Raw genomic sequence first — 14,973 nt, forward strand, 5'->3', positions numbered from 1 at the left:
CAGCTAGGAAACTATGGCTACCAGCCTATGTTCATTTTAACAGTAGCAATGACGTGTTGCGACAAGATGTACATTGTAAATCCTTCTGTTGTCATCGATAAATATGTTTCACTCTTTGTTCTTCCCAGCCGCGAGCTGCTCGAGTCAGGATGTGCAGTCGGTGATTGCAGCCCAGTGCGACAACAAGGTGACGTGCACGGTTCACGCAGACGACTTCTACCTCGGGGCCTCAGCTTGCACCACACACAAGATGCAACTTGAGGTCACGTTTGACTGCAAAGGTAAATATGCATGATTGTACCCATATTCCCCTGTACAGTTGAACCTCTCGTATCCGGACAACTCGGGACCGGGGCTCATCCGGATAAGGGATTTGGCCGGATACGGGAGACTCAATGCTTTATACACATACATATACATACACATGTACTGATGTAGCGAATTGTAGTACCACATGTAGTAATGTGTATACTCCAACCTTTCGTTGTTACATTTGGGGATGTTTGGGAATGTTAAAATGTCTGAAGGTAAGCAATTTGGAAGGAAATTTGATGTAATGTACAGTTGTATGTTAATCATGTTCGAAGTAATATGTAATTCATGTGTGTTTCTGGAGGAGTTCTCAAGGAGTTAGGAATCCGCCTTTCCTCCCGTAATTATTAAAACAAAAATCACGGCGAGATTGCGTTCGTATAATAGAGAGATCCGGATAAAGGGAGGCCGGATAAGAGAGGTTCAACTGTATATCCAAATGTGTGTTAACCCATTGAGGATGGGCTGATTTTGCTACAGCACCCATTACCCATAAACACTTGCCTGAGTATAATCAGGACTCATCCTCAATGAGTTAACATATTTTCATGGATATGTGTATGTATAATGTATGTAACTATATATTTTCATAATATGTACAAAGATGAATATGCAGAGAGGCAGATAGATGCGAAAATGGATATAAAGATAAATATGACTCTGAATTTGTGATTTTTGTGTTTTAACAGCATGACTGATAGGTGGAAAGAAAGATAGATACAAAAATATATCATACATTGTAGATATGACGCTTATCACATTACAGTTTTTACGATGTGGCTGAAAGTGTGATGCTAGATTTGGGGGCCAATGGGTAGATGACATTGAATTATGATTGATGTGGTTTAACAATATGACTGATACATAAAAAGATAGATGGATGCAATAATACATAGATAGATAAATGGATAGTGAGTCACTGAATTATGATTGTTGTGGTTTTGTCAGTATGACTGCATCCGGTATGTTGCGCTACATTTCACATGCAATCTACAGATAACAGCACAGGGTCTGATAACAAGGATATATATTAGCATTCATCTCCACAATGCTTCTTCTCCTTGTAATCATTAGATGATCTCCCGTCTGGGTCGATCACCGTCTTCGGCTGCGAGGGCCGGGACGCGGAGCTCTCACTCTCCTGCCAGGATGGGACGTACATCCACATCACTGACGCCTTCTACGGCCGCAAGCAGGTTGGGAGCACTTCCTACGTCTGCCCCGCCGCCGACGGCAACGATGACACGACGACGTGTGAATCGTCAGACACTCTCGCCCTGGTGGAAGCCTACTGCTCGGACCAGAGGACCTGCAGCATACCGGTAATGATGGGTTCCTCCTCCGCTTTGTCAATCAAAAATCTGGGCTGATGAAAGATGAAATCCCCTGGGAGATGTTTTTCGGTGCCAAGGTCCAAAAACTGGCAACCTATTATAGATCGAGTGGCAACCCCCCTCTAACAAACAACCAAGTAATCGTGTCAAGTTTTCCTGCAGTTACGATTTCTGCTAAACATTAGGTACTAATTGTCAGATGCATTCTTTAGCAAAGCTATAAATTATCTTGTGTGCTATCATTCTGATGCGTTTGAAAACTATTCTTTTTTTTTTATTACTTTCATGTATTAGCAACATCCTCTTTGGATCGTTAGAATAAGCAACTGTACTAAGTGCTCTGAAATATCCAATTATTTCTTTTTTTATCTTTAATACCTTGACAACAGCTCCCACTCTCCAACTGATAATTGTATGTACTAGATTACTTTGGGTGGGAGAAATATACAGCTGATGTGATTAACCCGTTGAGGACGGACTGATTTTGCATTTTACAACACGCATTTCCCATAGACACCTGCTCGAGTATACTCGGGACTTGTCCTCAAGGGGTTCATGATTATGTCTCCGTCTGTTTCAGGTTGATGGAAGTCTCCTAACATCCACAGACCCTTGTTCTGCCATCTCCTCCAAGTATCTTGAGGTCACCTATGAATGTAATGGTAAGAATTACTCTTGAAAAAAAAAAAGAAAAGAAGAAACTGTTTCTCTTGTTGCCATAAATAATGATATATCTTGCTACTTTGTTACATGAGTAGCTGCCCTATTGTTTTTTTTTTCTTTTTTTTTTTCTTTTTCTTTTTACAAAACTTGACAAGACATTTGGACAACAGTGCTAGGAATTGTCCAAAAAAAAAAAAAAAAATCACTGGTAAATGGATGGCTTAAAATACAGTAATCAACAAAAAGAATCCTATGCATGTAATTTGTCCAAAAACAAAAACAAAAACAAAAAATACCTTATCAGAAAATAAGGCATGCAACATCATTACACATGTCAAGATTTCTGTCATTTTCATTTTGTAATAGTTTTTATTATCATTATCATCATTTTCATTATAATTGTTTTATCAACATTATTGATGATATAACTATTATTGTTATTATTGTTATCATCCTCATTATCATTATTAGTATTACTACTGTTATTTAGTAGTTGTATCAACATCAATTTCATTATTACTACTACTACTGCTACTGCTCCTATTACGGCTATTGTTTTTATCCGTGACATTGATAAGATGATGAGAAGAAGAAGAATATTTTGTCCAAACTTTTGATTTATGATCCTCTTTCCCCCAGCCGGACGTCCTCTGAATGACATCACGCTGTACGCTTGTCAGGACCACGACCGCTTGTCCGTTGAGTGTCCCACGGATTACCCCCACGTCAGGATTCTCTCGGCCGAGTACGGCAGGACAGAGGGTGAGTCAGTTGTTGGCAGGTCGTTGTCTTGGCAACATGAAGTACATTTTTGGAGTATGGTGTGATCTTTGACCCTTCCGGAAATTTCTTGTTGGAGAAATTGTGTCTAGAAAATTTATTGTAGGAATTATGCTGATGTTAGATGTTGGTGATAATGATGATGGTGATGATGATGATAGTAATGAGGATTATGGGGAGGATTAGGATGATGATAATGATGATGGTTACAGTAATAATTATGATGGAAATATGTATTGGTGTTGGGTATGATGAGATGGGATTCCATCAGCATATAAATTCCATTAGCGTATAATTACGGTTTGATTTCAATGATTATATTGACCTGTCCTCGCAGGTAGTGAGGTATATTTTGTACATTTCAAATGTTTTATGATGAATGAGGTTTGTTTTGAAAAAAAAAAAATACAATTAGCAGCATCATTGTCATATCCCTTAAAGGTAGGGGATACCTTTTACAGACCTCCCAAAATGCAGCAAAACATTAAATATGAACCTCAGGGGACTTGTTTAGGCCACTGCTGAGAAATTTGGAAGTCAACAGTTATCTACAATTTGAATAATGCACAAAACTCAACTACTCAGTAGTTCTGTGTGTCAGCCACACTTAAGCCTTTTTGTTGCAGTCTTCTGTATTTTTTTTTAATCTATAAACAAATCTAAAAGTATAAGAGTTGATGTAATAACATATAGAGTGTGTGGCAAGAATGTATATAGAAATGTTTGTAAGTTTTGATGAACTTTCTTCACAAAATATACATGATGGACACACATGCAGTGCATGGGTCTGCAAAGGTAGCCTAGTAATGTACTGGAATTTACGGTGAGCCCCGAAAAAAATTCAATTCAAAATCTAACGGTCAATAAAAATGTAAGAAATGTTACCTTCCACTTTCAATACTTTATGGGAGTTTCTAAAATGATACTCTCTTCAACATACCACTGTATTTATACAACTCTTCATTTAAGGCATGCAAATGGGAGTCCCTACCTTTAAAGTGCAGCAAACATGGAAATCAAACTCTACATCCATGATATTTTAAACGATAGTACAGTCGACAGTGATGGTACATTTGGATGTTTTCTCAACACAACCCTCCTGCAGTGCAGCTTTACTGAGATATTTCTCTTTCATGATTGTTATTCAAATAAAAATTTCAAGTTTTTTTATTACTGCAGTATATCAGGAATAGCTTTAACAACCAAGAGGTAAAATGTAAACAATTACAAATTGTAGATCCATTAAATTATTGCTAAGTACTACATCATGTTGGATGGTAGAATCTTTACTAGTCTTTTCACATTGTGAACATTGCAGAACATAAGGCACTATCTTATTTTTCTGTTTTCCTCTTTTCCTCGTAGATGAGTTCCGATGCGCCTACCGCGAGAACCTTCCCTCGTTCACTGCCAACCGAGAGTGTTACACTCCTGGTGTCTTGACACTGGCCAGGGATCGCTGCACCAACCTTCAGAATTGCACAGTGCCCAGTCACTGGTCAAATTATGTCAGCAAGGAACCTTGTATGGGCACTTACAAGTACCTCAAGGTCACGTACAGATGTCTGAGTAAGTGTACTTCATTGATATGGTCTTGTGCCAAACTTTCAAACATATCTTTTCAATTTTTTGCCAGTCGCATGAAATTATCATCCCACACTGTCAAGTCATACTCTACGCCTGTTGGGAAAACCATACAATATGGCGGAGACATACCAGTTGCCATAGCAGCATTTCTATTTTTCATATTCTTTGCGTAGTCTATGTACTAGTTAATCAGAATTTTCCTTGTCTGTACTGACAAGTTTCGGGTGAATAGAATATAATGTAGTCCATTTTTAGGTTCAATAAATCAAGTGAAAGGTGGCATACATTCAAAACACGCGCAAAAGTTAATGCTGTATATTTGCTCACTTTTATTAGAGGTGAAAGAGAATCATCTTCATCGCCACTGCAAAAATAGGACATTACAGAACATGGCTTTTGTTGAAGTGTCAAATTGGACTGTTACAGGTGTGGATTCTTGCTTTCACATATTCCTTGCCTTTTGTTGAGGCCACATGAAGCAAATCTTAATGCAAATACCTGTGGACAAATTGTGTTTGGCGGAAGAAAATGTGATGTATTATTCAAAATATCATCATCTTTTGCCATTCAATGTTCACAGTGGCTGCAGAAGACTTCAGGATGGGCACCAGATGGTATTTCATCAATCCTTACCAGGAGCTGGAGAACCACGCCCTGTCTAACCACCGCCTCAGCAACACCAAGGTGCGGAATCTACCGGAGTGTGCCAACAAGTGCCTGGCGAACGCCGACTGCGTTTCCTTCAACTACAAGGAGGTGTGGGCCTCAGGTGGCTACACCTGCCAGCTGAACGACATGATCGCCGAGGAGGTGCCGACGGACTTTGTGTCGGCGAACGGCTTCCAGTATTTCGAGAAGGACTCGTACAGGGCGCGATAGAAACAACACACAAGTCACAGTCCAAGCAAAAGCACCAGCTGTTGTCGCTATGGAAATGCATTGTACTATGAACAAACACATCCATCAATCAAAGCAGAGCTTGTGATTTTTTTGTTGTTGCTGTATGTTACTTGCTGAGCCCTGAACAGCAAATTTGCGGGCCTGTTATGTTCATAATATACAGTGGATTCCTGTTATAACGAAGTCCTCGGGACCAACAGTTTTCTTTTGTTATATCGAAATTTTGTTACAACCGATCAAATAACCAATAGAAATACACAGAGCAGATAATGTTGCGGTCTGAATTTTTACTTTGTTGTAACGGGAATTTCGTTATAACCATGTTCGTTATAACAGGATTGCACTGTATTTATCTTTTGTAATTTTATGCTGTTGACTGAGTATGTGCCAAAGACAGTTTTCTGTTATGTGGACAGCCGACAGCAACTGACATGGTATCACAAAGTCCAAACAATTGCAGCTGTATGAGGTACCTTTTAGTGTAAAAGGCTCACAAAGTAAGATTTCGTTGGACAACCATTTGAGTTGATTTGGCTGTTTAATGTCAAAGTGACATGTGCAGTACGATGAGTACTAGCCACAAGTATCTATGTGAAATTGTCATTATGCAACATAATGTGTACTTTAATAGTATTGACATGTTGACAAAAAAAAATCATGTGAATTTTAGAGAAATGTAAAGTAAAAGTCTATGTTTGCCGCTGGCAACTGTAATTCACACAAAAAATAAATAAATAAAATGGTAATATATCATTCAAATTTGTGTACATGTTATGTTAAGAGGAGGCTTCTGTGCTATCTGTATTTGCCTATGATAAATATACTGTTTGAACATATGAACTGTACAGATACCTCACCTAACCTGCTGTGGTTCTACATAAGATTTCTGTGTCTTGTGTTTCTTTACAGGAGGGACATATATGTATTTTTTTCTACTTCATGCTTTAACAAACTAGATGCTAAAGACATTTGTATTAAATTATGAGGTGTACTTTCCATATGACATGAATTGTTTATGTTGAAGATTTCAACATGTTGCTGTTGGATGATTTTGTCTTTTTTCATATGGCCATTTATGAACTTCACTCTCTCATTTGACTGTGACCAACACATTCCATGAATGGAATATGTAATACTATGAGGATTTGTTGTTTAAATGCCACAAATGATGATGTTGACATTAAAACCTTGTGTTGTATCTTGTTATTGTTGTTGTTGTTGTTGTTGTTGTTGTTGTTGTTGTTGTTGTTGTTGTTGTTGTTGTTGTTGTTGTTGTTGTAGTGGTTTTCCACTTTGTCTTTCCATCTTGAAACTTTTTTTTTCATATTTCTGAAGATGTCCATCTTGTTACATGATGCTACCATTTGTGCTTTACCACAGAGGTTTTATGTTTTTGACAAAGTCAAGTCTCTTTTCTCTTTGTAATTCCATAATCATGTTTGTTTATTTTTTCCGAAAGTGCAAATAGGATCAAGTATATTTGTATTGTTCTGTTTTTTTGTTGTTTTTTATTTGTTTGCTTATCAATGAAAGAAAAAATGTTGTATAAGATTCTCTTTTCAGTTTTGACTTGCTTTCATGTTGTGTAGATATTTAAAACAGAGGGTAATGAGCAATATGAAAGTCAATGTAGAATCAATAAATTTAATTCAGATATATGTTAAGAGATGAAGGAGTTTATGTCATTATGTGAACATTACATGTAGATGTATATCAGCCAATAAAATAGAGAATATTTAAATGTAAAATGTGTAATTGATTTGTGATGACTTGGTTGCCTCCATTTGAGTGGATTAAGACCACAAATGGCTTGGTGGATTAAAAGTGTGTTGACCTAAATGTGTGTATGTGTGTGTGTGTGTGTGTGTGTGTGTGTTTGTGTTTATGTGGGGGCATGTTTATTTGTGTTGTGTGTGTGTGTTCGAACTTCATTGCCTTCTAGAGAAGACTTTCGCATTTTGTTTGAAAGTTGCTTGATTCACCCCTAATATACATACACATATACCAAAATTATACTGACTTTACTCTTCATGAAATCAAAATAATTAACACAAACTGAATGATGTAATATTGTCCTAGACATCAATATTATTTGCTTGGTACCTGATGTGAGTATCAAAAATGAGAGCACTAAACTCTTCAATTTGTTTGTAGGAAATAAACATAGACAGACAATATATTGCACATTCAATATTTCATTTGTGGTGTCAGTGTTATTCTATATATTGTGGTAGCAAATGGTGGAAGTAAACAGGCATACTAAATGCTGGGATGGAATCTTTTTTGTCTCTTTACAAGAAATGGGAAATGCAAGCGACTTCCCCAGCCTCATTTTTTTAATGCTTCTATCAGGAAGTGCTGTTGAAGGCATTATGTTGTCAGGTTGTCTGTTCATCTGTCCATATGTCTATTCTTCTGTCGGTAAATTGATTTTCTGGATGGCTTATTCAATATACATGTGGACTGAGTGAATGCAGCAATATCGGTCGAACACATTAGTAAAAGTTTCAGGACCGTCAGAGAATCTGTGCAAGAGTTATGAATTTTTGAAGTTTCTGTGCAGTCACTGCTGGATGAGAATACTATTCTCCAGTTTGTGATGCCACGTGCGTAGAACTTTAAGAACAATTCCGCAAAAGAGAATTCAACAAAATTTATTTATTTATTTATCTATTTATTTTTATTATTATTATTTATTTTTTTTTTTGGGGGGGGGGGCGTCAGAAAAAAGTTCACATTCCTTCAACTTGTTACTGATGCATGTTAAGGGTAATATGATCCCCCTGCCTTCTGGAAGAGGCAAATCAAGTGGTATTTTAATATTCCAGAAAAGTGCAAATATTTTGAATTTTCTTTATATTTCCTCCACGTATGTGATATCACAAGCTGGAGTAGTCTTCTCATCCAGTGATGACCAAAACATTTGAAATTCATAACTTTCCAACGGATTGTCTGATTTTCCTCAAACTTTCATTGATATTTTCTTATATTTCTGCATTCTCTCAATCGTTATGTATATTTCTGATGAACTTTTCCTTCATAAGCCAAGAGGCATTCAAACAAAATTTGGCATAGGCCTATGTATGCATGCGTGGACAAAACTGTGTCTATTAACATTTTGTTCACAAGCTCACGGTCAAAGTTCGACATCATATGTCAAAAACTTCACTATTTTCCCCCATATCTGTGCAATGCATGAAGGTATTTTCATGAAACTTAATGTATACATGTATTTAATACCAGATAAAGATTCTTTAGCCAAAGTTTTGGCTCATGAGGTCGAAGGTCAAATTTCAAGTGAAAAATGTTTGGCTCATGAGGTCGAAGGTCAAATTTCAAGTGAAAATGCTCATCTTTACCTTTTTTCTCCATATCTGGAAAATGGCTCAAGGTATGTTCATGAAACTTAGTAGGAGGGCCTTCATATGCATGTAGGGCCTACTGCCTGAAAGTCGTTTTCTTGGGAACTGGGGTCATGGGGTCAAATAGGTCAGATGAAACTGCTCAAATTTCACTATTAAGTGAAAAACGAAATTACACTTTTTTTCTCCACACATTGTAGATATATGGTACTCAATGGTAATACACTTAATTAGAATAGGCATACACATGCACTTACTGCACAATTATTACGTGGGAAAAGATTTGGGCTAAAAGGTCAAAGGTCAAGTGAAAATGTTAAATTGTCACTATTTTTTCTCATGATTTGAAAATAGCTCAAAGTATCGTCGTGGAAATTGGGTAAAACCAGTTATAGTGATTTTTTTGTTCACGTTGTGGACAAGTGAGTCATGGCGAAAAGGTCATTAATGTCAAGCGGAATCGCTCAAATTACTGAATACTTGTTCTTTGAAACAATATACAGCCAGCGAAATGAACCCTGCTTCAAGGAATGTATTTGCGGTTGTGCTTAACTTTCGAACGTGTCATTCAAAATTTTTTGTCAGTCATGTGAAACTGTTGTATCATTGTTAAGATGTCCTATAGAACTTGTGAGAACAATAATGCGATTATGGCAGAGGAATATACCACTCGCCATGAGCTAGTTTCACTTTCTTTCCTATATCCAATTTCGTCTTATCGACGAGTAATTACCTAGCTCCGTGAGTATAAGTGAAACGTGCGGCAGTAAAGTTCCGGTGTTTAGCACGATATCTCCAGTTTGATAAATATATATGACGACGGGTGAACGGCTATTTTTCTACTTCCTCACATTCCTTATTTTGCGCAGGAATTTACATTTAGAAATTTAATTTCCTCTTAACTTGTCTTTCTTCTTCATTGGATCAAAGAGGTTGACCATATTCCTCACGGAGTGGATGATCGCCTATCAGTTTATACTTTAGAGAGTACCGTTGTCTTCAGTGGAGAAATATGGACGTAATGCTTCTCATTACAATGGCCCTCTTGCACCAAGCCATAGCCAGCGGTAAGGTCCCTGTACCTTTTGCATAGTACTTCTTCATATGCATATAGCAGTTAAAGGTCAACTTTATCTTTGGGAGCAGTGATTTAAAAAAAATATCAAGATATCACATTTTATTTTTGATACGTATGTGTACGTTTGTTGTAACACAAAACATCCTACCATATAAAATTTTCGCAATAAAGCCTGAAATATATGGAGATATCAGTATTTTTCTTGATAAACCATAACTTGTAGACGGTTTAGTCTGGAAAAAATTTTCATTATAACTATTGTTCACATTTTGTGTATTTAAAAATACTTAGGGCCTAACTTCAATAATACGGATTCAAATTTTTACAGTGGTTGTTTCTATCCCTAACTCACATTTTCAAACTATCACTAATGCTGGGTCTTTGTTTCATTTTCAAATGGTAAATTATGCCTTTAAGCGTGTATCATTTTTTCATGTACATTTTAAAAGGAAACCAAAACCCAAAGAGAAATGTGGATTGAGTGAAAGCATGCAACATTAGTAGAGCACATCAGTGAAAATTTGAGGAAAATCGGACAATCGATGGAAAAATTATGAATTTTCAAAGTTTTGGTGCTGGAACCGCTGGATGAGGAGACTACTAGAGTTCATGACGTCATGTGTAGACAACAATATAAAGAAAATATAAAGGGAATTCCACAAAAATTCCTTATTCATGGAAATTACACATTCCATCAACTTGATACTGACATAAGTTTAGGGTAGTAAATATTCCCCTGCTTTCTTAAAGCGGTTAGTCAAGCGCTCTTTTATTATGCTAGAAAAGTGAAATCATGTTTAATTTTCTTTATATTTTCTATAGAACGTTGTCCACACATGATGCCATAAACTCAACTAGTCTCCTCATCCAGCGGTTCGAACGTCAAAACTTGAAAAATTTATATAAAACTCTTGCATCGATTGTCCGATTTTCCTCAAACTTTCACTGATGTGTTCAATGTTGCTACACTTCCAACACAAAACTGCTACACTTTTCGTCCCAAAATATTCGACACAAGTTTGTATCGAATATTTTAGGACGGCGACACGGCTAGCCTTGTGCAGTGCAATGTTAATTGTGTGGGGTTTTTTTGCAAATAATGAAATATAAAAAAAATATAGGGATCATGAATAATTCCTATAAAGACATTGTATAACAATGCTTCCAATTTCTGAAGCAAAAAAAAAAAAATGTTGCGCCGTCTCAAATCCTGATAAAGTCTTCGAGATTGTGTATATATGAAGCTATGAAAGGTTTGGTTGAAATTATAGCAAAATGTTTCACAAAAAAGGAAAAGCAGACGGGTGAGTGACAGGATTAATTATCATAAACTCATACTTCCCATATAACGTAGAGAGTGATGTTCAAATAAACCATTTCGTAACAGTTTATTTGTATGGTGATATTCGTTCATAGATCTCTTGTGATAGCTTAGTTTTTTCTTTTCTTTTCTTTTTTGTCATGCATTTGAATATCCTATTTCATGGCTCGATCAACAAAGCTCAATAACATTTTTGTTTTCGGACATTGAGCCATTCAACGTTGTACGGTATACTACAATATCTTTACTGTCGATTTAAAATTGATTTTCTTTCCATGAAATACTATACAATTCTTCAATGATTAACTTCACATCTGTATTTACATATTAATAATAGAACATGAATGATATTAATAATAGAATGATATTAATATTGGTATTAATATTAATATTAATGTTCAATGAATTTGTTATAGTGTTTCATGATTATTATTTACACATGATGACCTACTATTCAAATTTCTGCTCGTATCTGTTGCGTTTTATTCAATGGCCGTCAACCTTGACTAGCTACACGCTATATACATGCTAATTAAATGACTTCTTTCCAAATTCACGTTTCCAAATGTCAAGTCAGGAATATATAAAATCTACATTTTGTGATGGATCTGGCAATAAATGCAAACTTCTACCGATTTTGCTAACCCTACCAATGTTATATACTATATAGGCCTACGTTGTCAATTTTATCGTCTGCCTTTGTAGAAATGTTGCTCCAAAAATTGCACATAGATTTATTTTTCTCTTTGCTGTATATGGATAGAAAACTGGACCTGCGATTTTAGTTCTTCTGCATGTGACATGTTTAACGAAGAGGAAGGCGGATGTTGGAAGCGTACGACCGTCTCCTTCTATGGTATGTGCAGCAGAATTCAGATAAGCTTTAAACATCTCGTACATAAATCTTGATCTCATTAAAACAGAAATAAATTTGGGGGAAAAAAGGTAATGAAAATTACAATTGTAGGTTTTAGTGTCTTGGCCACCAAATGATGAATTTAAGGTTCTTTATTCTGAAGGTTAGTTGATCCAAAAACTTGATATAGGGTTCTTAATTCGTCGCACGTCTTCTGCTTAAAATGCTCTATCACAACCACCACCATCGGAAAAATAAAAAGGTCTCTCCTGCTTTTAATATTTTAAAATTCTGACTTAATGTTTCATTGTTACGACCGATATGAGAGATAACAGCTGAGACGAATTTGTATACTGTACATTTCCATTTCAGTCATTGCACGCTTACTCTTTCACAATTAACTCGAAAGTCTATATCGATTTCTTATCTGATATCACTCACTAGTGTTGTCAACAATATAACAGAAAGTAATGTCTTTATTGGATTTTCTAGGGCCTTGTGGAAAAAGAAACCATGGCCTGAACAAACAGAGTATTATTACCATACAAATTACTTATTACCTACTTCTTCATACCATCTTTTATGATTTTTTTTTTTTATATTTCAAATTCATGAAAAAGAGTACAATTTTGATTGCTTGCATTTTATTGCATATCAATTCATAATGATGCCTGTAATAAAAAGATGTATTTTTGCTGATGGAAATTAATAGTCTGATATTGAATTTAATTCAATTTATCGTTATTATGAATATAATCATCATCACCATCGCCACAACAGTCATAATGTATATTGTCACAGGTAACCACTTCACAGACTACAGTTGTGATTGGATCGGTATAAGTGAACGCATGGGACGAACTACAATACCGCGAGACTTCGACCGAGGTCGATGGCGTCTTTCCTTCAGATATCTTTCAACTGGTGACGGATTCCTGAACGTGACAAGTGACTGTGACGGAAGTGTACCCATGACCCTTGACCCTACTGATGGTGGTTCTTTTATGGATAAAAGAATAGATCTGATTTGTTGCTCCGAATTTCAGGTTAGTTATAGTCATGCTACGTTTACACCATGTTCCCGGCACGCCACGGTTTCAACGTTTCTCTGCATCTTTCTCCTTTTGTTATCACAATACGTAGAGCGGGAGTTCCTTTGACTAAAGGGCTAAAGTATAATATACTTTAGGCTTAGGCTAGGCTTAGTGCTGTAATAGCATCAATCTTTTATTTCAAGTGCTTGTTACCATTAAGATTTAATAATTTTTCCCCGTTTAAAGCAGCCATGTATTTTTTTTTTTTTCGTTTACGCTATCCAGATTTCATTCATTGCTGTGAGACGAACAGAAAATCCCAGCATAGCAATTGACAACATCAGCGTGAGCAGACACTCTGTTTCACCTTGTAAGTCTTGGTCAGTTCTCTTTGTTGTTAGGACCATGTTCACACTGAGATTGACAGCACAAATAAACACTAAATTAATTTTCAGACGGTCTATGAATATGATGTTGTGGGTACAAGCACTTTGGCGGTAAAATAACTAGAATAATCTCCCCAAAGTCACATGATGTCTCGATATCTACTTGATCGCCAGTTTCATAATTCCCAGAAAAATTCTGCTTCATGCACAGTGGAGAGACCCACTCTGATGTTATGGGCATAATAGCTTTCGGTATTTCGAAATATATCAATCCACTGTCATACGTGTAGAATCCAATTTTGAGACTACTTGTGTGTTGTCGTCATAACACTTCGCCTTTTCTTTGAGATCATAATGTTATTAGTGATTTTGTCTGTATTCCGTAGGGGGTCTACATTTTACAAGAAGTGCTTCTTAGTAGTCTCCTCCACATTTGTGATTGTATCAAAAAAATGTCACGATATTTTGTTTATATTGTACTCTGTATATATATATATATATATATATATACATATATGACATAATGTCCACTATGTGGAATATGAATGCATTTCAATACAAAAAAAAGTCAAATTACATGTACCAAGTAAAAGCCATGACAGTGCATTCATGACAGTTGACGTACCATATTCAATTTGTAATGACGAAGAAGAGGTACATTCAAGTTATGATGGTGATAATTTATGTGAATAAGTGGGTTCGCTTAGTTGATTTTTCTGTCTTGTATGCTGAATGTCTGTATATGAAGAGCTTGCAACCAAAATTCGCTAAATCCAATGAAAAATGGTGGATTTAGCGCCGTTTGGAAACAAGCTCTTCATATGCTCACAAGTACGTGTATCATTATCATTATTATTATTAGTAGTAGTAGTAGTAGTAGTAGTATTATCATTATTATTGTTATAGCTAATATAGGTCACAATGTTCGTTATTTCGAAGGTACATTACTCCGAAATACACAAATTCCCTTTATCTAGGGGTTCATTCATCCGAAAATAAAATAAGGCTTGCTATTCCGGGTTCTTAATTCGATCAAATGTATAGACGGTGCGTGCTACGGAACCTTCGGAATCAAGAAGCTTATTTCATTTTCGGATTAACGAACCTTCGGAATAACGTACCATCGGAATTAAGAACCTTATTTCAATTTCGGATCAATTACCCTTCGGAAAACGAACCTTATATCATTTGCGGATTAACTGACCTTCGGAAAAACGAACATTATTTTTCGGATTAACGGATCTTCAGAGTAACGAACCTTATTTAACTTTCGGATTGACGAACCTTCGGAATAAAGAACCTTCGGAATAATGAACTGTAACGAAATCTTCAGGTGGAGTCTCATCTACTGTTTCCATGA

General features: G+C 36.2%; 1 protein-coding gene across 1 annotated transcript in view; it reads left to right on the plus strand.

Moving 5' to 3' along the window:
- The window catches only part of LOC140233736 (uncharacterized), an 84,159-nt gene extending 77,381 nt beyond the window's left edge, over nt 1–6,778 (plus strand). Inside the window, 6 exon segments of the mRNA XM_072313837.1 lie at nt 129–281; nt 1,387–1,634; nt 2,227–2,308; nt 2,949–3,071; nt 4,455–4,658; nt 5,257–6,778. Coding sequence (XP_072169938.1) covers nt 129–281; nt 1,387–1,634; nt 2,227–2,308; nt 2,949–3,071; nt 4,455–4,658; nt 5,257–5,555 — 1,109 coding nt within the window. The 3' untranslated portion in view covers nt 5,556–6,778.
- Nucleotides 6,779–14,973: the final 8,195 nt, after the last annotated feature.

Source organism: Diadema setosum, chromosome 10, assembly GCF_964275005.1.
Source record: "Diadema setosum chromosome 10, eeDiaSeto1, whole genome shotgun sequence".
Taxonomy (NCBI): domain Eukaryota; kingdom Metazoa; phylum Echinodermata; class Echinoidea; order Diadematoida; family Diadematidae; genus Diadema; species Diadema setosum.